Genomic DNA, 24,107 nt, shown 5'->3' with positions numbered 1-24,107 from the left:
TTAAGGAAAAAGGGAAAAGACGTAGTCTAATGGCTTCGGGACTGACACCATTTGCTTTCACCGTGTCTACGTACTACACAAACACTGACAAATGTAAGTTTGGATTGTCTGTAGGACTACCTGAAAATTGGTTTTGTTGAACGACTGATAACAGCGAAGGTTTCAACTCGAAATCGTTTCGGTTAATGGCAGGAGCATTAATGTTGTTGTGTGGTTCCTCTTGTGAAGGAACATCATAATACTTAAGAGGACGGTTTTGTGATCCTTCAGCCATTACTGGTTTAGATTCTAATTTTTGTTTTGGAAAAGGAAGATTGTACTTAATTAGGAAATTATGAACTCGGCGTTGTAAATTAATAAAACGCTCGACTTCGTCAACTGTTTGTTCTAGCTCTTCGCTTTTTAAGCGAGTGCTTGTCATACAATTGACGGTTTATAAGGGTAAATAAAATAAAAGTTGCCTTAGTTTATACCAGGGCCGACCCTATAGGTGTGCGAGGCGTGCCACCGCACAAGACCTCAAAAATTTGGGGGCCTCAAATATTAAAAATATATTAAATATTTATTATATAGATTGTTTATTAAATACATGTTTAATGTTTATGTAATGGCCTGGTGGCACTATATCAATATTTTGATGGTCATGATCTGAGTTCGATTCTACCATTCTAAAATCTTGTTCAAAACTAAAATATTATATAATTTGACCTATACAAACTCTAGAGCAAAGAGAATAGTCACTATTTTTAAATAATAATTTTTTTCAATATTTTTTTATTAGAGTTGAACATGAAAGATTAGATCAGGGCCTCTAAATGTTTTGGGTCAGCCCTGGTTTATACTACGCAACAACGAAATCACAATATTGACTAAATTAGTCCCCGACAACGGCGCCAAAAACTTGATTGCGACGGACATATCTGTCGGATAATAACTGCAAGTATACTGTTTATCGGGTAGCTTTAAAATATTGTTGAACCCACAGAGACTAATAATCAAACTAATGTTGTCTATCATTGCAATTGTAAAGCTAAGACTAAAGTTTAAAAGGATATGAACGAAAACATAAATGTTAATAGCTAGAGGTTTGAAAATGATGATAAAACGAGCCCGGAATATGGATTCCGTGTTCCTAAGGGATTAGGTAGAATTTTGGTACTGATTACGATTTTATTGCATTCTGAAGAAAATATTGATTTAAAGACTTCGTCTCACACTCTCGCGCTATTGACTAAAACCACACCTCCTAACCATAGGATTTTGCTCTCACTCGCCAGTTTCAATTAGAAAGCATATTCTGAAAACCAATTAGATCCTAAATGATACCCAAAGCGCTCTCGCTGTTTTTAGGATCGATGCCTAGTTTTCACTATTCGATTTCTTCCTCACACTCTCGCGCTATCGGCTAGAACCTTAGTTTGTTCTTCACTCTCGTGTCAAAACAATGAAACATACAATTGGAAATTAAAACCAAAACAGAATTTAATCATAATTTCGCGCCTATTATTTATACCGTGTCCCGTCGGTAACGACGGTCCTCATATGTCAGACTCAGACAAATTTAGCAAGACATAATTATAATCAGAAATAACATGATTAAAGCAATTATACTTAAAACTAACATGTCATATAATACAATAATAGCAATAACAAGCATAAATAATAAAATGGTAAAAACCTGAAATTAAAGAAACTAAGACTTTGAATTGAAACAAAAATGCCGGAGGGCTTGTTCTTGATCCAAGAGTACAATGAAAATTACAAGAAAACAGGTGTGACAACCCCTCGATGTGAGTTATTGTCACTTTTACAGGTGAATTAATGCCTAAGACTACGAAGCAAATTCGATAGAACTTCCGCACAACTTGGATATCATGAAACACCTCCAAGAGTCCTATTTATAGAGGTTTTGCATCCTTGTAACCTCCCTTGATCGTGCAAGCAAAGTGGAGGGAAAATAGGTTGGAGAAAACTGCACAAAACTGTCCACTTGCGCATAACTGCTTCTACATGATAACGGCGAACGTCATTAGGGCAATGGCGAACGCCCTCGCCATTTCCTTAAGCATTAAATGATGTGGCAGGCAGGCCAATGGCGAACGCCAATTGGACATAATCTTGCTTTTTTGCTGCTCTTTTGCTCCTTTTTTTATTTTCTTTCAAATCTGCACCAAAACTCGCTAACAACTGCAAAATGAATAAAAATGAACTAAAAAATGATAAAACATATTGAAATAAATACGAAGAACATGTGATATAAGCCTAAAAACATGATACAATTTCTTGTTATCAATTATTTACTAAAAATATCAAATGAAGGACGCTCAAACTAGTAAAGGAGCGACTTGGGAATGACAAAGTGTATGCTTGTGCCCTAGCCCCAAGGTCTTCTTCAATTATATCACTACAACATTAATTTAAAAGATCATAATGAATAGATCAAATTAATATTTTTTAATTTTTAACAAATATATTAAATTAAAGTTTTCTCCACTTATTCACCTTTTAAGCTTAGATTCCAATCATTAATTTATTATATTTTTACCAAGTAGTTTAATGGTTGAAATTTCATCTTTTAAAAATTAATAAATAAAGTGTCGCAAATTCGAATACACGCCAATATTTTACAGATTTGCTATGTTGACGCCACATGCATACACTACACGTATGGACTATTCATTACTATTAAAAATAATTAATTAAATATACATCTCACCCACTTTATTCTCTCCCTTTTTTATAATATGAAGTGTGGCCCAACATTTCATATATTTTTCTCTTTTTAGTCTCTCTCTCTCTATTTATTCAACCATTACTTCATCTTCTTCTTTCTGTCATCCTCTCATTCATTCCCCAATCATTCCTGTCTTTTAAGTTTATATATTTTTCTCTCCCTCTCTATTTGGTGGTAAAGGTTATTTTGGTGGATAAAATATTGGTTAATAAAATTACAATTTTGATTGATGCGGTATAAAAAGTTAATTAATGTAGTACATGAGCTTGGTTAATTCAATTTTAAGTTTGGTTAATATAGGTTCAAACATCAAAACAAATCAAAATTCACAAGGCAAAGTTGGTTAATGTAGTGCAAGAAGTTGGTTTATTTAAGTTAAAGTTTGGTTAATGCAGTACATGAACTTGGTTAATTTAGTTTTAAATTTGGTCAATATATGTCCAAACATCATATCAAAATTCACAAGACAAAGTTGGTCAGGAAGTTGATTTATTTAAGTTAAAGTTTGTTAATATAGGCTCAGACATCAAAACATAACAAAATTGTTAAACCAAAGTTGATTAATGCAATGCAAGAAGTTGGTTAATAAAACTTTATGTATGTCAAATTTTCAAAACACTCAGATACATTAGTGTGTATGACATATATACATAAAACAATTTACAGTTGGCTTATACATGAAGTTCTAAACTCTAAACCAGAAGAAAAAAAATCAGACACTAATTTACATAAATCTTTCATATTACAATCGACTATAAAGGATCTTAAAAACAAAACTTATTGGAATTGGATAGAAAATTAACATAGTATGTGAATCTAAAGCTCGAGCTTAATTTCCTCGCTTTCGCGATTGAGAAATTGGAGAATGTAAGGAGTGAGACAAATAACAACGAATCATCTCCCAAAACATATAATAGAACACAGAGAAATACATCCACAAAAATTGTAACCTTGTTGAGAGAAGAGAGTTATAAGCACGTCGTCGTTCGTTGAGGAAGAAACCACAGTCGTTCTACGAGGAAGAAGCTTTTGTCTTTTGTTGAGAGAAATGATCGTCGTCGGTCGTTGAGAGAGGAAGAAACGTCACAATTTAGGTCATTGAGAGAGGAAAGGGTTGTGTCTCATGTGTGTGTGAGAGAGAGAGCTTAAGTGCGAATTTTTGAGAGAAAGTGTGTTTGGTGAGAGAGAGAAAGCAATCCTGAGTGGTTAACCCTAACACTCGAAACAAATTTATCCACTTGCCCTTACATGTTAGCAGAATTACACAAAAATTAATATTTTAAAATAACGTATTTGAGTGTCAAAATATCATTTCTCTATAATTTAATATCTTGTACACAAAAGAAAAAAATAATTATAGATTTTAAATAGAATAATATATTATTTTGATCTATCCCTTATCATCAAAATTTAAATACATACTCCCTCCGTTTCTTTTTAAGTGTCGTTTTAGCATAAAGCTCTCCAACCAAGATAAATGAATTGTTATAATTTTTTTCCCATTGTACCCTCATTTTAATCCACCATATACTTTCTCTTTCTAAATAAAATTCATTAATATAAGTACTCATTAAATTATTTACTTCAAATAACTAATTCCATAATTTTCTCCACATAACTCTCTCTCTCTCTTCCGTTGCATTTTTCAACTACTCCTAAATTTTTGGAATTAATATTGCTTGCTATAGGAATACGTACGGCTTGCATTTTCATTAATGGCTAAAGGAAAACTTATTGCTTATTGTTTCAATGAATGGCTAAAGGAAAAAATATTCCCTCCAATTATTTTAATAAAAACTTAAGTTTCCCACCGAAAAATTAAAACCAGTAGTACATATAGTATGGTTTCATATTATAAGGAGTTATGTATGGGAATGAGAGTACGTATTAAGAAAGAGAATTTTATGGAAAATGTGGAGTGAGTTATTACATATATTAAGAAAGAAAAATTTATGGAAAATATAAAGTTGAGTTATTTAAATAGTAAGGGTATAATTGACAAATTGTAACATTAAAACATCAAAACGACACTTAAATAGGAACAAAAAAAATCTTCTAAAACGACACTTAAAAAGAAACGGAAGGAGTATAATTTAATCTATGTATAAGTGTACTCAACTTTTGTAATAGATATTTAACCGTTTTTCTAGTTATGAAGTCAGATTTGATAAAAAGCAGCAATGAGGCGGATTCAATTCAGCGAAAAGAATTAGATTTCTATTAATAAATATGAATAGACATAAAATAAACATTTAATTTGAATTTGATTTTGGATAGATCAGCATGCAATCTATAAGCATCCAATAACGCAACAGATAAAACAAAGCAAACTTAATTTAAAAAAGTCTCACTTTTATATAGTCAAACATATTTTCAAGAATAAACTTTATTTAGTGAAACATATTTTCAAGAACATGTTGAAACTTGAAAGTCCCCTTGATCTGAAATTGAATTTATATTCACATCAAATCAAAACTAGAGACAGTTTCATACACACATGTGGAAACTTAAAAGGTCTCTTGTTAAAAAAAGTTGAAAATTTGAATTCCAATAAATGCAATCAATCTCTATATTAAGTGAATTCAATGTTAAAATTGATTGTTCCAATTGAAATTGAGTTGGACATAAAATTATTTATGTTTGGATGCTTTCAATTGAATAATAAATTTCAATATAAAAATTATGCTTAAATTTAAAAACTATGAATTATATTTTAAGTTGAATAATTTCTAGAGGCATTCTACTCCAATTCAGTCCAACACTTTAAAATCAATTTAAAATCAATTCTACACCATAAATTTAAAAGAATAAAAAACAAGTTAGAGGATAAAATAGATTTGAATTGACGGACATAATTGATTTTGACATTGTATTTGATAAAATTAATTTTAAACAACAAATTTTAACAAAGTTGATCAATAAATTTATTAGTTACAAATTCTAACTTCAAGAATAATCAATATGATGAAAGAATTAGAATAAGAAAACAACTCAAAATCACAAGAATCAGGGCCGTTTGTTTTGACTTTTTTTTTAAATGATTTTTATAGTGTTATATATTTTAGTATAAAAAAATTTACAAAGAAACTTTTCATAAATGTTTCAAATGATAATTTGATTTGAATAGTTATTCTTAAAATGTTATTTTAGATATTTCATCATTTTATCCAAAAAAAATTTAGATATCAAATTTTCAAAAAATCACTTAATTTTGAAACAATTTTAAATAATTTTTTATAAAAATCATTTTTAAGATACAACTTTTTAAAAAAATTGTGATACTGACTATGTTTTGGTCTTCAATAATGTATATTTATGTTAAAAAATAAACAATTCAATCTTTTAATTTATAAAAAACAAATTTAAAAAAATTTATAATATTTTAAAAAATATTTTTGTAGAATCCATTTTCAAAAATATGAAAAAAAAATCTATTATTTTAAAGCTAAAACGCCCTCAATTATTCCGGTGACTCCTTCAAAAACCAAACCAAACACACACAAAGAAAGTTAAGTTCAAAGAATCAAAGCTATTCTTGAAAAAGTCAAACTCAAAAGTCACAAATAAGTAGAATCAATTATTCTACTCGATAACAATAGCAGCCAAACACTTCATAGCTTCAAAACAAAGCCAAAAGCTAAAATCTATCAACCATGAAATTGAAAAATGAGTAAACTGCAATATAAAGGAAACACTAATAAATCAATACCAGTCATACTAATATTAATATCAAGATAAAACCATAACGATAACATAATAACCCTCAAGAAGTATAAATGCAAAACGCCTAAAAGACTCGATTAAAATAAAAATCTAGATAAGAAAACAAGAAAATTAGGGTTTGAAATTCGAAAACAAGATCTAATGGAACAATTTCCATCTATAATCCCAATCACATTCAGTAGGTTGAAACACATTACTCAAAGAACTTCCATTCCCTGATTTCAGAGGAACCTGCAAATCACAACGAACCTTAGGTTTTGCTTTCCCTGATTTAAACAAACCTAATTTGAATCTCACATTAAGCAAAACCTTCACATCAATTCCATAAACTCCACTTTCCTTCTCTTTATCAAACTCCGAAACCTGATCTGAACTCAACGGAATCACTTGTTCCCCTTTGAAAACAGGATTCAAGAAATTCGTACTCTTATGATGCTGAAAGAATCCTCCTAGTGTTTGATTCCCAAACATAACATCCTTATAAAACGCAAGCGTTTCGACGTTATCGTAATAGATACCGATTCTCCGATTAGGGTTTCGGATGGTGATGTTGACGGCGAGATCGTAGTGAAGTGTGTTGTTGTTGGTGAAATTGAATCGAGTAAGGGATGCATCGGTGACGGTGAAGTTGACGACATTAGGACGGACGATGAGCCAGAAGAGGAAGCCGAGGATTACGGCGATGATGAGGATTGTGGTTAGGATTTTGCAGATTATGCTTAAGATGCAGTTGAAGATGCAGCCGCAACAGCCGCGGAAGCAGCCGCAGAGGCAGCTGCAGAAGCCGCAGCTGCTGTCGTTGCGGTGGCGACGGTGGGGTTGCGGCGGCGGGATGGAAGGGCCGTAGTAAGCGCCGTTGAGTTGATTTGACATGATTGAAGAGAAAAGCGATTATTAATTAATTGATTCAAATTATTTCAAAACGTTGGTAGAGTGATTGAAAAATATATATATTAAAAAATTAACGGAAGAGGGGTATAAAAGGATTTTTGGTTAGTAGGTTGTAACGTTAGTGCGGTAATGTAGTGCGAAACGGAGTAACTAGATTTGGTAGAACGTGTTGAGAATTGGAATGGATTAAACAGAATAAGCGCGTTAAGTGATAAAATTTCAACTGAAACGGAAACCACTTATATTTTTAGGGAAGGAAGAAGAAAAATTGTGTGTTTTTAAAACAGATTTTGAATTATTTTCGTTAAGATCTTAGGAGTTAAGAGATTAGTGGGTTAATTAATCGTGGTTTATACTAGTAATCAAATTAATTAATTAATCGTGGTTTCAAGAGTCATTGGCTATTGGGTTGGACTAATCTTTATGATGCAGAATGAAAAGGGATATAATAATAATAATTTAATATACAGGATTGGATTTGAGTAAAAGTTCTTTAAAAAGGAAATAAGATTAATATCTATATAATTTTTAAGAATTTTTTTATTTAAAAAAGTTATCAGTATATAGGTATAGGATGAATTAACGTCTATCCTTAAATATAAAGAAGAAATATCAATTAAATTCACTTCTGTACATGGTGTTTGCGAATTCATTTGATTTCTGTGCATGGTGTTTGAGAAATATCAATTAAATAATTTATTTTAAAAAAATTAAAATATAATATATTTATATATATATATATATATATATATATATATATATAGGCAAATTTACCGAGATAACCCACATTTTCGAAGAAATTCCCAAAATAACCCAGTTTTCAAAAAAAATTCCAATATACCCCACTTTTAGAGGGAGGCGCCAATTGGATTGGCGCCCCCTCTTAAAAAATTGCAAGGAGGCGCCAATTGGATTGGCTAGGGCACCTGCCCTAGCCAATCCAATTGGCGCCTGTGTGTAATTTTTAAGAGGGGGCGCCAATCCAATTGGCGCCTCTCTTAAAAAAGCCTCAAATGAAAAAACTTCCAACATGAAAGTTGTAGATATTTTCAAGACAATGAATTTGGATATAAATTTTGCATCATTTGGAATTTTTTTGAGAAAGTTATGGGCAGTTGAAGTTGGACTTCTGAGTTTGTCAACTGCTATCAGACCGATAATGTTTTGTATTATTGCATGTGTTTCTTTTAGGAATATGAATTTTTGTCCAACATAACATTTGAACTAGACATCTTAAATTTTCCAATGCACTTGGTCCCACCTCAAAATAATAAAAAATGAGTGAGTTAGGTCCCTGCGAAATTGACCCAAAATTAGGGTTTATGTCAAAACAAGTGTATGTGAATTTTGCCAAAAGGGACCAACTTCAAGCCCTTTAGTTTGAATGATAAAAGACTCAAATGACAAAACCTTCAACATAAAAGTTGTAGATCTTTTCAAGATAATGAATTTGCACTAAAGTTTTGCATCATTTGCAATTTTTATGAGTTAGGTATGGGCACCTGAAGTTGGACTCTTTGACATTTTATCTGTTATCTGACCTATAATGTTTTGTATTATTGCATGTGTTTGTGTTAGAGTTATGAATTTTTGTCCAACATAAGAAGTGAAGTAGACACCTTAAAGTTTCCAATGCACTTGGTCCCACCTCAAAATAATTAAAAATGAGTGAGGTAGGTCCTTGCGAACTTGACCCAAAATTAGGGTTTCTGTCAAAATATGTGTATGTGAATTTTGCCAAAAGGGACCAAATTCAAGCCCTTCAACATAACAATAACAAGTCCTTGAATTAGGGTTTCTGACCTATAAATTTTTGTATTATGATATGTGTTTATTTTAGAATTATGAAAGAAACCTAATGTTTGGAGTTTACACAAAGATAAATTTGACATAATACGAATTGATATTAATAAAATTTGGATTTTACACAAAGAATCCTAATGGTGATGACCGGGATCACCTAACCGACCTCCGGTCCCACATCCCCTAGCTACCCTAACCCTTGGCCCTAACCCACGTTGACGATTCTGTACCGGTGTTTGTTCATCTGATGGTCCAGGAGCGTCATTACCTCCTACAGGAGAAGATCCGTTGAGGTATTCAGCCAACTCAGCATAGTCTTCAGTATTCAATGATGGTGTACCGGCGTAGCTGAGCTCATGACCCATGCCAGAGAAGTTGGGGTGTGGTTGACTCATGGATGGGCGACTGGGACGGTTGAAGGGGGACATGGGTGACAATGATGGGTCTAGGAAAGGTTGGAAAGGTTGTTGGGGTGTTTGGAAGAGATATGGTTGTGGGATGTTTTGGTATTGTGATGTTTGGGGTTCTTGGCTACGGTAGGTGATGGGGCGGTTAGTGTTTTGGGTAAGGCGACTTTGGTAGGGTGATGGTGTGGGTGCGAAGCGATGTTCGGTCGAAGGTTGATGGTCCATTTGTTGGTGGTGGTATGGGGGATGTTCTTGGTTTTGGGGTTGGGTGAATGGCATGTTTTGGTTGTATGTTTGTGTGTTTGTGGAACGGAAAGTTTGTCGGATAGGTGGTTGTGAGTAACCGGGCTGAGAATGTTGTTGGGGGTTAGATGTTGATCCTTCTTGTGTGTAACTTGTCTGGCGTGGGTCGTAGAGGTACATATCATCGGCGATGAATTGAAATCCAACTGATCTATACCAAGCCATATAAGTATGACTTGGTTTTACCTCATTTGGCATGACTGTGTCAGTTAAGACATGGTCATGACGGTGCTTCCACTTGCGACACTCTGATCTTGCGAAGGTTTGCCAAGGGTTGTAGTTCCATTGGTCGTTCACTTTACGCATATGCCATTCTCCTAGGCTAGCTGGGGGATCTGGGATATTCTGGACCATACCAAACTGCAGCTTCACACGGTCGGTGTTGTGCAGCTCCACTGTTGTGAACCGTATTATCGGTGTGCATGTTGTCCATACGGCTGCGTCTTCAGGGTTGATCTGATGCTCATGATCCATATTAAGGTATGGACGTCAAATGAACTGAAATGTTAAAGACGATAGGATTTAAATGAATGTAGAAAAAGTCAACATAATATGAAGAAATAATGAAATTATTTTGCTTACGTCTGCCGGTCGAAGGTGATCCAACAGGTTGCGATATTGAGTAATACAATGTCTCGGACATCTGCTGTAATTCACACCGCGTGCCGACCATCTACACCAAAAAGTTAAAATAAATTAGTTATGGGTACTAAACTGTAAGGAAGGAAGTAAAGATATAGCAATTTAAACAACTTACTTTTTTGCATATGGAAAAGTGAAGGGGTTGCTATTGACCGGTGCTAGAGACGGTAGTCTTGACCATCCTCATGCTTGTAGCAAAACAACACATCCAGAAAATGTAGAAGTATCTTTGTGGGAGTTTTTGCACAAAGAACTATAGAGATAGGCTAGACATGCGAATCCCCAACTATAACTACCTATTCTATCTATATGTCTAAGTAAAGGTAAGTACATAATATGCATGCTAGAACCACTACCTTCGGGAAATAAAAAGGATCCTAGTAACAACATAATGTAACACCTAGTTTTGATGATTCGAGCATCTTCGGTAGAATGCTCATCTAAATAAAAACTATTATAATATGACTTTAGGCGTGAAAGTAGTATACCTTGTCCCCTAGCATTATCATCTAACAAATCAGTGTTTAAAAGCTCCATGCAAATTGAATTTGCATAGTTGGTCTTACCATTAACAACTTTGCCTTCAATTCGTAGTCCTAAAAGCATGTAGACGTCTTCTAACGTCACGGTACACTCACCGGTTGGAAACCAAAATGTGTGTGTCTCTGGCCTCCATCTTTCGCATAAGGCTAGAATGAACTTGTTATCTATAGACCAAGACATAATTTTGCTAAGGTGACCAAAACTGGCGAGTTCAACATAAGGTTGAATCATCGGGTCCATTGGGACAAATTCGTGGACTCGAGTTCGAAACCTTGAGACCTCCTATAATAGAAATAATGTAACACTTGACTAAGTCGGTATTTAAAAATAAAATGGGGTTGGTGGAGATGAAACATAAAAAAGAAGTATAAGAAAAAACTTACGTATGTCGCGATGTTTGCAACTGTTCCTCTGTGTGCTTCGCCCATTGTGAGTAAAGACATATTGTTGGGGAGTTGGTGTAGATGAAAATGGAAGATTTTGTTGAAGATGAAATTGTAAAAGAAGTAGTGAGAAATGTAGATGAAGTAGTGAGAATGTTGGTGTGGAAGAATTGTTGAAGGAGTGGATCAATTTATAGGCAAATGGAGGAGTGCATGAAAAATTGTGTTTGTATGGTGTCTCCACCTCATTTGGCGACCATGGGCAATATTAAAGTGGGGGCGCCATTCAAATTGGCGACACCCTAGGGCACATGCATGCAAGGCTAGTTCTGAATGCTTGGTTTCGAGGACTGACTCCATGGGGGCGCCATTCAAATTGGCGACCATGTACAAGCCTTAAAGGTAGGCGCCAAACCAATTGGCGCCACCTTCTGCATGTTGTCTCCTGCATGCTGAACAAATGACTTATGGATGGCTTGCATGATTGGCACATCATCTCTGACCATCTTAGGTGTCCGACACGTGTTTGTCTTGTCTCCTGCATGCTGATGACTAGCTTCTTGATGGCTTGCATGATTGACACATCATCTCTGACCATCTTAGGTGTCCGACACGTGTCTGTCTTGTCTCCTGCATGTTGATGACTAGCTTCTTGATACCTTGCCTGGTTGACACATCATCTCTGACCATCTTAGGTGTCCGACACGTGTCTGTCTTGTCTCCTGCATGCTGATGACTAGCTTCTTGATACCTTGCCTGGTTGACACATCAACTCACACTGTCTTGCAGGATTGACACGTCATCTCTGACACGTGGCTCTCTAGTATCCTGCATGCTGAATACTCACTTCTGTCTTGCATGACAGACACATCAACTCTTGACTAGCTAGCATGCTTGACACATCAACTCACACTGTCTTGCATGACAGACACATCAACTCTTGACTAACTAGCATGCTTGACACATCAACTCACACTGTCTTGCATGATAGACACCTCATCTCAGAAATTACTTGCATGCTTGACAAGGTATCTCAGACTAGCTTCAATGTGAGACACTGATACCATCTATTTAAGTGTCTTACTATCACATTCATCTGCACTTGCAAAATACTTTTCATCTCCAAAATACTTTTCATCTTCACTCACATTCATCTTCACTCACATTAATACTTATCATCTGCAAAATACTTTTCATCTTCACTCACATTCATCTGCACTTGCAAAATAGTTTTCATCTCCAAAATGTCATCTTCATCATTATACAGTATCAACGTTCACTGCAACGGTGAAACTTTTGAGTCTGAGCTTCATGGTTTTTGTTTTAGAAACACTGATACCATTACAGTCACGATGAAGAGAAATGCAACCTTTTTGCATTTCAAAAAAAGAATACAATCCTTTATAGCATCAGGTATTGTGTCAAAGATGACATATCAGAATCCTATATTTTTTGAGAATGGTCAATGCAAGTTTTATCCCCTAAAGATACGAGACGATGAAGATGTTGAAAGCATGTTTCTTAGTCATGAACATTCAGGCATGGATTGTATCGAGTTGTACATTACTCTACAACCATGTATACCGTCTCAACAGTCTCAACTAACAAATTAGGATCTAGCTGGTGGAGATGCTGCAGATGATGCACAATGGTCAGATGAACTCAACCCAGAAGCAGAAGTAGAGGTCGATGTTGTTGATGAAGAAGAAGAGGAGACTGAGATACAGGTTGATCACATCCTGAATAACGACGATGAATATGAGGCTCAACAACCACCAATACCTCTTACTCATGCTTATATTCCTCCTCAACATATGACAAATATGGATCTTCACGACGATGAAATGTCCGACAGTGTCTTCTATAATTCGTATCCGAGACCAGTAGGCGAATTAAAGGTTGGAGACATGTTTCGTACCAAAGAGGAATGTGTCTTGGCAATCAAAAAATACCACATGAACAACTTTGCTGACTTTACGGTGAAACGCACTGATTCTAGAAGGTATGTTATCGAATGTCGTAACATGCTTTGTAAGTTTCGTTTGGCTGCATCTTACAAGAAGAAAAATGACTCTTGGGAGATCGCTTCAATAGACCCACCACACAGTTGCGTCGCAACAACCGTTCAACAAGATCACCGTAAACTGAGCACAACTTTGATATGTCGAGACATTCTGCCATTGGTAAATAAAGACCCATCTGTGAAGGTGAGTATAATTATATCCCATATCCGAACAACATATAATTATACTCCATCTTACAAGAAAGCATGGATTGCGAGGACAAAGGCTGTTGAGCAGGTTTTCGGCAACTGGGAGGACTCATTCAAGGAATTACCACGGTTTTTATGGGCACTAAAAACTTATGTCCCAGGAACTGTGGCAATTCTGGAGACAGTGCCAGCAATGATGCCAGACGGAACCTGTGCTACAGGTAATAGAATATTTCACCGTCTCTTTTGGGCATTTGACCCGTGCATCAAAGGTTTCGCTTTCTGCAAACCTCTCCTGCAAATTGATGGCACTTGGTTATACGGAAAATACAAGGGTACGTTGCTCATGGCAGTTGCACAAGACGGTAACAACAATGTATTTCCCATTGCCTTTGCTCTTGTTGAAGGTGAAACGGCTGCTGGATGGGGTTTCTTTCTTCGACATCTCAGAACGCATGTCGCTCCACAAGCCAATCTATGTCTGATTTCTGATAGACATGCTGCCATCGAAAGTGCCTACAACAACCATGACAACGGATGGCATGATCCTCCTTCTACACATGTCTACTGTATCAGACACATTGCACAAAACTTCATGCGTGCTATAAAAGATAAGAATCTTCGCAAGAAGGTGGTGAATGCTGGGTATGCTTTAACTCAACCGTCTTTTCAATATTATCGTGATGAGATTCGACTGTCTAATGAAGACGCGGGGAGATGGATAAATAACATCCCAGTAGAGCAGTGGACAAGAGCATTTGACGGTGGTTGTCGATGGGGCCACATGACAACAAACATTGTGGAATGCATGAACGGGTTTTTCAAAGGAATTCGAAACCTGCCCATAACCGCCTTGGTAAGATCAACCTATTATAGGTTGGTGTCATACGGTGAACTGACTTGGGGTATTTTGCTTTTTATCGCAATGTCGCGGATAGCAAGAGTCGCCACCGACTTTTCTTTTATCCAATAAGGAAAGGTGGAAAAGAACAGGAAAGACCTCAATAGATTTTGGGTTCGGGAGGTACATTATACAAAGGGAAGGTATTAGCACCCTTTGTATCCATGGTTATCCATGGGCTCTTAATTGCTGGATCACTTATATTTTGGTCTGAAAAAGTGTTGGTGAATTGTTTAAAAATGTTTCGAAAAGAGAGTTTAACTTTGTAATGATTCTCGTATGAATGTATACAAAGTATTTATCTCGTTTGATTTTGAAAAACAGTTTAGAAAAATATAACTTGGTAATGATTCTAGTATGAATGTATACCAAGTGGTGATTTTCTAGGACTTGCAAAGTGTGAGGGGTGGAAAATGTTTTAGGTTATGATCCAGTAATTGAGAGTTATACCTTCCTAAGGTCGTTATGGGCATTTCCTATCCTTATGAGGGTAAAACTGTCCTTACTATTGAGAAGTAAGTAGTTTTATCCTTTGGATGTAAAAGGGTCATTGTAGGGTCATCGATTGGTCATTGAAGGCAACAGTTGTGAGGATACCTTAGCATTCGAAGGGACTATCATCATTTAATCGTAGGCTATACCGAAGGGTCATCGAGGGACAAAGGCAACATTCGAGGGACTATGATGATTTAACCGAAGGGTCTTTGCTAAGTGTATCCCCATATTCGCGGGGCATGACCGTAATACCGAAATCGTGGGGTAAGAAAGAGAGGTCCAAGATCACTTATTTAAAGGCAATGTGTTGTAATTACTTAGATGGCCGTAATCAATTAGGTAATTAGGTCCATATTAAAATCAATACATTAAGATCAATTAAGCCATTAGGGTGGATCTTCGCCATGAAATGAATACATTAAAATCAATTGAGTAATTCAGGGTGAATCTCCATAAGGATCTCCCACACATAAAGTGGGATACCTAGCCGGCCGTTTCCTCGGGAATATGTAAACCTTTGCACAATTCAACACACGGGTTAGAGCATCAAAGTAAAGTACAATTGAAAATTTCACTACAACACCACAGTCATAATCTCAGGCCAAATGATGCAGAATTATAATAAGTCTTGGTTAGATAGACATAATGCATAATAGAAAAGAAACAAAGCAGCCACTGTCCCGTTCGCCTCTGCTTCGCCTGGCGAAGGCTCAGCGAATGCTCGCTACAGGCTCGCTTAGCGATGTGCTAGCGAGCGGCCACGGGTTTGGAGTTTTACAGCAGCATGACCTCCGAAAACCTGAACTTGTATGGCACTTGATTACAAGAATAGCATGGACAAACATTCATGATATTCAAGCATATTTAAATTCGCATGTGAAATCAAATTACATATTCGAAACTTCAATCATGATGCTTTATGTATATAGAGATTACCGATTAAAAGCATAAAACAATAGTGATGCGCAAACCTGCTCGCAACTAAGCTGCTATGTTGAAGAGACTGATCGCTTTTGGTATCGGATGGAGTTGGGCGGCGGTAGCTTCGGAGCGGAGGAGCGGCCTTCAGGGTTTCTTCACTCGGAACTCTCTAAAGTAGCCTCCAGGGTTTCTGTGCCAGGGTTTCCGTCCGTCTTCCCTCTGTTTTCCCTCTCCCTTTTTCTGACTGGAGTTGTGGTATTTATAATACCTTTGTTGTGACCTAATGGGCTCAGAATGAAGCCCAGAATTTTCTATTATCTGCCAGCTTCGCTAGGCGAGCGTGTAGCGAATGTTCGCTAGGCGAGCGTGCAGCGAACGTTCGCTAGGCGAAGGATTTGCTCGCCTAGCGAGCAGGCCAGTTTGGGCCATTTTCTGGATTGGGCCACTCGTGAGCTGGGCTTTTGTTCCTTTAAGGTCAGTGCCTTGCAGAATAAGTTGGAGTGCTTCGAGAAATGTTTTGCAAGATTAATGGGCAAATTTTGGGGTATGACAGCTGCCCCTGTTCAATATTCTTGAACCGAGAGAGTTAGAATGGTGTGTACACCATTCGTGGTCTGGAGGTGGAAGATTATTGAACACTAGAATGCCCCAAAATTTTGCTCTTGTTAATCAAAGGTTAGTCTTGATGAAGATGGGCTTAAAGATACCATCCAGGAAGTTTGATGATGAGAGCTTCAGATTGTGTCGTACGTTAGGCGATATCTGAAGACATGGGTGTCATATCGGGTCGTACGTTAGACCGTATAGTGAGTCCTCCATTATGCTGTCGATTTTGCTGGGGAGTCAGAGTGTGTTATACGCTGCTGGGGATAAGGGATCAGAATGGATCATACACTAGACCGCATCTGAATAGCAGAGTGAGTTGTTCATTAGGCGGATGACTTCACTGGGGATGAGAGATCAGAGTGGATCGTATGCCAGATCGTATCTGAGTTGAAGGTCCAAATGGGTCGTACGTTAGACCGTGTTGGAGTTGTGGCATGTCAGGCTGCATCTGAGGATGAAAGGGATAGTCATACGCTAGACTACACTTCAGAGATGTATGTATGCTAGGTAGCAGCAGAATGTCTGAATGGGTCGTACGCTAGACCGTCTCTGAGCAGAAGAATGAGCCGTCTGTTAGGCTGAATCTGATGATGAAAAGGGGTAGTCGTACGCTAGACTACACTTCAGAAATGTACCGTACGCTAGGTAGCATCTGAGGACTTGAAGGTCTAACTGGGTCGTACATTAGACTGTATTTGAGCAGAATGAGCCGTCCGTTAGGCTGAATCTGATGATGAAAAGGGGGTAGTCGTATGCTAGACTACACTTCAGAAATGTACCGTATGCTAGGTAGCATCTGAGGACTTGAAGGTCTAACTGGGTCGTACATTAGACCGTCTCTGAGCAGAACGAGCCGTCCGTTAGGCTGGATCTGATGATAAAGGGGGTAGTCGTATGCTAGACTACACTTCAGAAATGTACCGTACACTAGGTAGCATCTGAGGAGATGAAGGTCTAACTGGGTCGTACGTTAGACTGTATTGGAGTTGTTGAAGGTCGGAATGGATCGTACGTTAGATCGCATCGTACGCTAGGCAGTATCTGAGGGATATAGTTGAATCTTGAATGTAATAGATAAAGATGTCCGTCTGAATGGACCTTTGTTTTGACTGTGTCAGGAGGATAATTGACCTGAAAAATAAAGTTAGCTTCATGCTATGTCATGATGCATGAGATGCAAATGTTGTATGCATGCGTGTGCTGTGAAATGATGTGATGAATGGGTTATGCGTCTGAAATAACTGCGAACATTGTATGCATGTATATGTTATGAAATGATGTAATGAATGCACTATGCGTCTGAAACGTTCTTCCAGGGGACTCTACTGGGGAAATAAATCTCAGTCTTCTGGTCGGAGATATTTGTATTGATGACTCTTTCTTAGCTGAGGATACTTGATTTCTGTCTGATGGTGGAAATATCCAACAGAGCCTGGCTGGGGATAGAAGAGATGACCAGTATGTCTGATGATGCCGACCTCTTCTGGGAAATAGCTGGTTCTTGTTGGGGAATAGAATTAGCGACGGATTCATTGGAAAGCATGGTTAGACCTTTTCCTCGATCCTGAAGTCTTGTAGTGATTGCTATTTCTATTTTATGCGTGCATTTTTTGTAAACATCGATCATATTCAAGTGCATGTATCAATTCAAATTAAATCAATGGACGTTTATGCAAGCAAAGCAGAGAAAGTAAAACAAAACATCTTTTTGGAAATGACATTGTATTGATTTTGAAAGAGGGCCCATGAACAGGCAAATCGTGTACAAGGAGACAGAAATCCTAGTAAGAGGAAATTGCCGAGAAAACAAAGAACAAGCTATGAAGGAACAGCCCTGTTGATTTTAATTCTACTACTGTCATTATGTCTTCAAGCATCTCATCTCCTGCTGTCGGATAGAAGTGATTGGCATGTTCAGTCCCTTGGAACTTGGTTGAAGCTGACTGAGAACGGGACATAGTCATACGCTTTTAATCCCTAATTTTTGCCTGGACCGCCTTTTCAGGTTTTCAGTCCACCAGGATACCCTTTTTTGCCCAAGCCGCCTTTTCAGGTTTTCGACTTGCCGGGTGTACATGCGTAGTATTTTTTAACTATGTCCGTGTTCACGGGATGCGGGGACTCTTCGTCATCCACTGTAGCAAGCATCATGGCTCCACCAGAGAACACCTTCTTAACTACAAATGGCCTTTCGTATGTGGGAGTCCATTTGTCTCTAGAATCACCTTGTGGTAGAATGATACGCTCTATTACCAAGTCGCCACTTCGGAATTATGGTGTTTTATTTTGAACTGCGTGCAGAGTTCAGTAATTATCTTGTTGTTCGGATTAGCACCATGGTCAGCGATAGCTCTTTCAGGAGACAGATGTATATTCGGTAAGATCCATCTTAGAAATCAATAAAGTGGTATGATTCAACATATACTGTCTTAGTCGGCGAGCAGCCTAAGCCAAAGCATAACAAGCTTTCTCGAGCTGTGAGTATCTTGTTTCACAGTCGGTACCTTTTGCTAAGGTAGTATATTGCATGCTCTTTTCGACCAGACTCGTCATGTTGCCCCAACACACACCCTATTGAATTTTCTAACACGGTCAAATACATGATTAGAGGTCTTCCTTCAACTGGTGGCATCAGAATTGAAGGTTCTTGGAGATATCTCTTGATTTTGTCTCAGTAATTTGGAGATGGATTTGCAAGTAGCGGTCAAATGGGAGCTGAATCGGGCGACGTGGTCCAGATTTACGATTTCGATCGATGCCCCATGCGGCTGAATAGTCTTTTCTTCTTGCAGTAGTCTGGCAAGCTCTCCAGGTACTTCACAATCTTCCTCACTTCCATCATCGGCTTGGTAGATCGGATTTTCAAAGTCATAATGAACAGTAGCAGAATTACTATCAACAGGATCCAGAGTGGATATGGATCTGCAATTTGTTACGTGAGTGTGTGCAAGAAAACATAGCTTGTTTGAAAAATGACAGGAAAGATAAAGAGCGCAATATTTGAATGCAAAAAGGTCCATTGATTTATTGAATATGAATATGCTTATGAAAATGACAAAACCCTTGAAAAATTAGCCATTGTGCCCCGGGCATAGACACAATGCTTTAAAATGCTAAAATAGCAATAACAATTACTCCTGACTAAAGGAAATCGGGATAGTGTCTTCAGCTTTCCAATTATTGAGTCTGTCACCAATTGTTGGGAAAATCCAGCTATCCAGGTCGCAATCGCTATCAGCATCTTCTACAGCATTGACAGTCTTGTCATGGTTAGGCAGAGGGGCAGTGATGACATCAGAAGTCTCCGGAGGATCAGAGGTAGCTGCCTGTATCTTTCCACTTCGAATGTCGCGTTCAACATGTTCACCTGTTAATATAAGTTCAGTGAAACCCAATGAGGAACTCCTTAATAGATGGCTGTAGAATGGGCCAGTCAGTGTGCCCATGAACATGTCCACTAATTCTCGATCAGTCATAGGGGGTTTGACTCTGCCAGCCAAATCTCTCCATTTTTGAGCATATTCTTTGAAGCTTTCTTTAGATCCCATAGTCATACTCTGCAACTGTATCCGAGTAGGTGCCAATTCAGAATTATACTGGTAGTGCTTGTAGAAAGCTGTCGCTAAATCAGTCCAGGTGCGGATGTCAGAGCTCTCGAGCTGATAGTACCATTCTAACTGTGTGCCAGACATACTCTCTTGGAAGAAATGGATCCATAGTTTCCTATTGGTGGTATACGGCTGAATCTTTCTCACATAAGCTCTCAGATGCATCTGAGGACAAGATGTACCATCGTACTTAGTGAAAGTGGGGATCTTGAATTTGCGCGGAATGACCACATCAGAGACCAGTCCCAAGCTTTCGAAATCCAGACCGGGCGTCTTTTGACTCTCCATAGCTAGCATGCGTTCTTCCAGCAGCTTGTACTTATCCTCTCTTGGAGGGTACTGTTCATTCTCATAATCTTCATCCTCATCCTCAGGGTTGAAGGGATCAACATTCTCATTTTCTGAATTTGTCTCTGTTTCCTCTTTTTGATCCTTCGGAATTCTAATCTCGACTCCTGCGGCCTGTCGTTTGAGCCTTCTTCCCGGGTTAATGTAACTCACAGGTTTCTTGTCTTCCTTTTTCTCGAGCAAGAGAGCTTTCAGTTCCTCCTGCCCCTTGTATAAGTTCAAGATCATCTCCTGGAGTTGAGCATTCTGAGCATGGAGATCTTTGACAGTTTGTTCGAGGTCCATTTTTCTGTTTGGAGGAAAACCGTGAGAACACTGATCCCTTTAGAGTACCTGTTATGCAATGTTATGTTATGCTATGCAATGTATGAAATGTTTTCAAGGACTTTTGGAATTTAACTTTACGTAAACCAACAAAAAAAGGAAACTTTTTTTTTTTTTTTTTACAAAACAGAGCAAAGTTAAATCCCTAAGTCCTCGAAATGGTTAGTACAATGCCATGATGTTATGATGTTATGATGTTAAGTAAACAACAAGCACAAGCAAGTCACACAACCATCATTCCTAGGTTTTAAGGCTTGCATGAGTTCCACAGGTAAGTACCCTCCCCATTGAAGTTTGGTTGGTTCAACCTGTCCTAGAATAGTAATCGGGTTCTAGAAGGATCTCCAATCATCGACCTTTCCTTAAGTCCACTTCAGTGCAACACCAAGTGGTTGACCGAAGCTTCCCTAAAGTCCAATCTCAAGGAGTGTAGTATCGAGTCTCAACCAACCCCAGTCGGAACCGAAGTCAGTTATCTCACTACTTTCTAATGGCCAGGATGAGTCAATTAGGGTTCTAAAGGTCTGGTTAATGCTTTAATGACACCACGCAGATGCCAAATTTTTCCTCAAGTAAACATGAGGAACATCAGGACATCCAAAGTGTCACATTAACCGTAGCCATCATTTTAACCATTCCAGTATACGCCGGATAGTCGCGATGATCTATTGCTACTTACCTAAGGTACACTAGATCCGGGTGTAGGATCTTTCACTCAAGAATACCCAAGCAATCCCTTAAAAGTAAATCAGACAATTTTAAATAAGTGATCTTGTTTTTTAAGGTAACCTCTCTTGTAATCGTCCCCAGCAGAGTCGCCAGTTCTGTCATACGGTGAACTGACTTGGGGTATTTTGCTTTTTATCGCAATGTCGCGGATAGCAAGAGTCGCCACCGACTTTTCTTTTATCCAATAAGGAAAGGTGGAAAAGAACAGGAAAGACCTCAATAGATTTTGGGTTCGGGAGGTACATTATACAAAGGGAAGGTATTAGCACCCTTTGTATCCATGGTTATCCATGGGCTCTTAATTGCTGGATCACTTATATTTTGGTCTGAAAAAGTGTTGGTGAATTGTTTAAAAATGTTTCGAAAAGAGAGTTTAACTTTGTAATGATTCTCGTATGAATGTATACAAAGTATTTATCTCGTTTGATTTTGAAAAACAGTTTAGAAAAATATAACTTGGTAATGATTCTAGTATGAATGTATACCAAGTGGTGATTTTCTAGGACTTGCAAAGTGTGAGGGGTGGAAAATGTTTTAGGTTATGATCCAGTAATTGAGAGTTATACCTTCCTAAGGTCGTTATGGGCATTTCCTATCCTTATGAGGGTAAAACTGTCCTTACTATTGAGAAGTAAGTAGTTTTATCCTTTGGATGTAAAAGGGTCATTGTAGGGTCATCGATTGGTCATTGAAGGCAACAGTTGTGAGGATACCTTAGCATTCGAAGGGACTATCATCATTTAATCGTAGGCTATACCGAAGGGTCATCGAGGGACAAAGGCAACATTCGAGGGACTATGATGATTTAACCGAAGGGTCTTTGCTAAGTGTATCCCCATATTCGCGGGGCATGACCGTAATACCGAAATCGTGGGGTAAGAAAGAGAGGTCCAAGATCACTTATTTAAAGGCAATGTGTTGTAATTACTTAGATGGCCGTAATCAATTAGGTAATTAGGTCCATATTAAAATCAATACATTAAGATCAATTAAGCCATTAGGGTGGATCTTCGCCATGAAATGAATACATTAAAATCAATTGAGTAATTCAGGGTGAATCTCCATAAGGATCTCCCACACATAAAGTGGGATACCTAGCCGGCCGTTTCCTCGGGAATATGTAAACCTTTGCACAATTCAACACACGGGTTAGAGCATCAAAGTAAAGTACAATTGAAAATTTCACTACAACACCACAGTCATAATCTCAGGCCAAATGATGCAGAATTATAATAAGTCTTGGTTAGATAGACATAATGCATAATAGAAAAGAAACAAAGCAGCCACTGTCCCGTTCGCCTCTGCTTCGCCTGGCGAAGGCTCAGCGAATGCTCGCTACAGGCTCGCTTAGCGATGTGCTAGCGAGCGGCCACGGGTTTGGAGTTTTACAGCAGCATGACCTCCGAAAACCTGAACTTGTATGGCACTTGATTACAGGAATAGCATGGACAAACATTCATGATATTCAAGCATATTTAAATTCGCATGTGAAATCAAATTACATATTCGAAACTTCAATCATGATGCTTTATGTATATAGAGATTACCGATTAAAAGCATAAAACAATAGTGATGCGCAAACCTGCTCGCAACTAAGCTGCTATGTTGAAGAGACTGATCGCTTTTGGTATCGGATGGAGTTGGGCGGCGGTAGCTTCGGAGCGGAGGAGCGGCCTTCAGGGTTTCTTCACTCGGAACTCTCTAAAGTAGCCTCCAGGGTTTCTGTGCCAGGGTTTCCGTCCGTCTTCCCTCTGTTTTCCCTCTCCCTTTTTCTGACTGGAGTTGTGGTATTTATAATGCCTTTGTTGTGACCTAATGGGCTCAGAATGAAGCCCAGAATTTTCTATTATCTGCCAGCTTCGCTAGGCGAGCGTGTAGCGAATGTTCGCTAGGCGAGCGTGCAGCGAACGTTCGCTAGGCGAAGGATTTGCTCGCCTAGCGAGCAGGCCAGTTTGGGCCATTTTCTGGATTGGGCCACTCGTGAGCTGGGCTTTTGTTCCTTTAAGGTCAGTGCCTTGCAGAATAAGTTGGAGTGCTTCGAGAAATGTTTTGCAAGATTAATGGGCAAATTTTGGGGTATGACAGTTGGCTTCTATGTTCGCAAGCAGAGGTGAAAGATGGAGTGCAGTGTTAATGTCCGGACAAGTATTCAGTGAATGTTGCATGAAGGTCATGAAAGAGGAGAGCATCAAAGCTACGACACACGCTGTAACAGTGTTTGACCGTCATAGACAAAATTTCAGCGTCCAGGAAACAATGGGCAACAGCGAGGGGAGACCAAATTTAGCCTACGCGGTTAAACTACACAGAAGTTGGTGCGATTGTGGAAAATTTCAGGCCTTCCGCATACCTTGCTCCTATGTCATTGCAGCATGCGCTTATACTCGTCAAGACGCTTACACCCATTTATCTGATGTGTACAAGGCCAACACCATCATGAATGTATATAGTAAAAGCTTTTCAGTACTACCAATGGAGGATTACTGGCCTCCATATGAAGGAGATATTGTTTGGCACAATGAAGAGATGCGTAG

General features: G+C 38.1%; 1 protein-coding gene across 1 annotated transcript; it reads right to left on the bottom strand.

The window, feature by feature from the left end:
- Positions 1 to 6,432: 6,432 nt before the first annotated feature.
- On the bottom strand, positions 6,433 to 7,471 carry LOC127092798 (NDR1/HIN1-like protein 3). The gene has a single exon (XM_051031694.1). It carries the CDS (start codon positions 7,328 to 7,330, stop codon positions 6,596 to 6,598), a length of 735 nt encoding a protein of 244 aa, XP_050887651.1. The 5' UTR covers positions 7,331 to 7,471; the 3' UTR covers positions 6,433 to 6,595.
- Positions 7,472 to 24,107: the final 16,636 nt, after the last annotated feature.

This window comes from Lathyrus oleraceus, chromosome 6 (genome assembly GCF_024323335.1).
Source record: "Lathyrus oleraceus cultivar Zhongwan6 chromosome 6, CAAS_Psat_ZW6_1.0, whole genome shotgun sequence".
Classification (NCBI taxonomy): domain Eukaryota; kingdom Viridiplantae; phylum Streptophyta; class Magnoliopsida; order Fabales; family Fabaceae; genus Lathyrus; species Lathyrus oleraceus.
The sequence above is the reverse complement of the archived record's forward strand: the minus strand, read 5'-3'. Positions and strand labels throughout refer to the sequence as shown.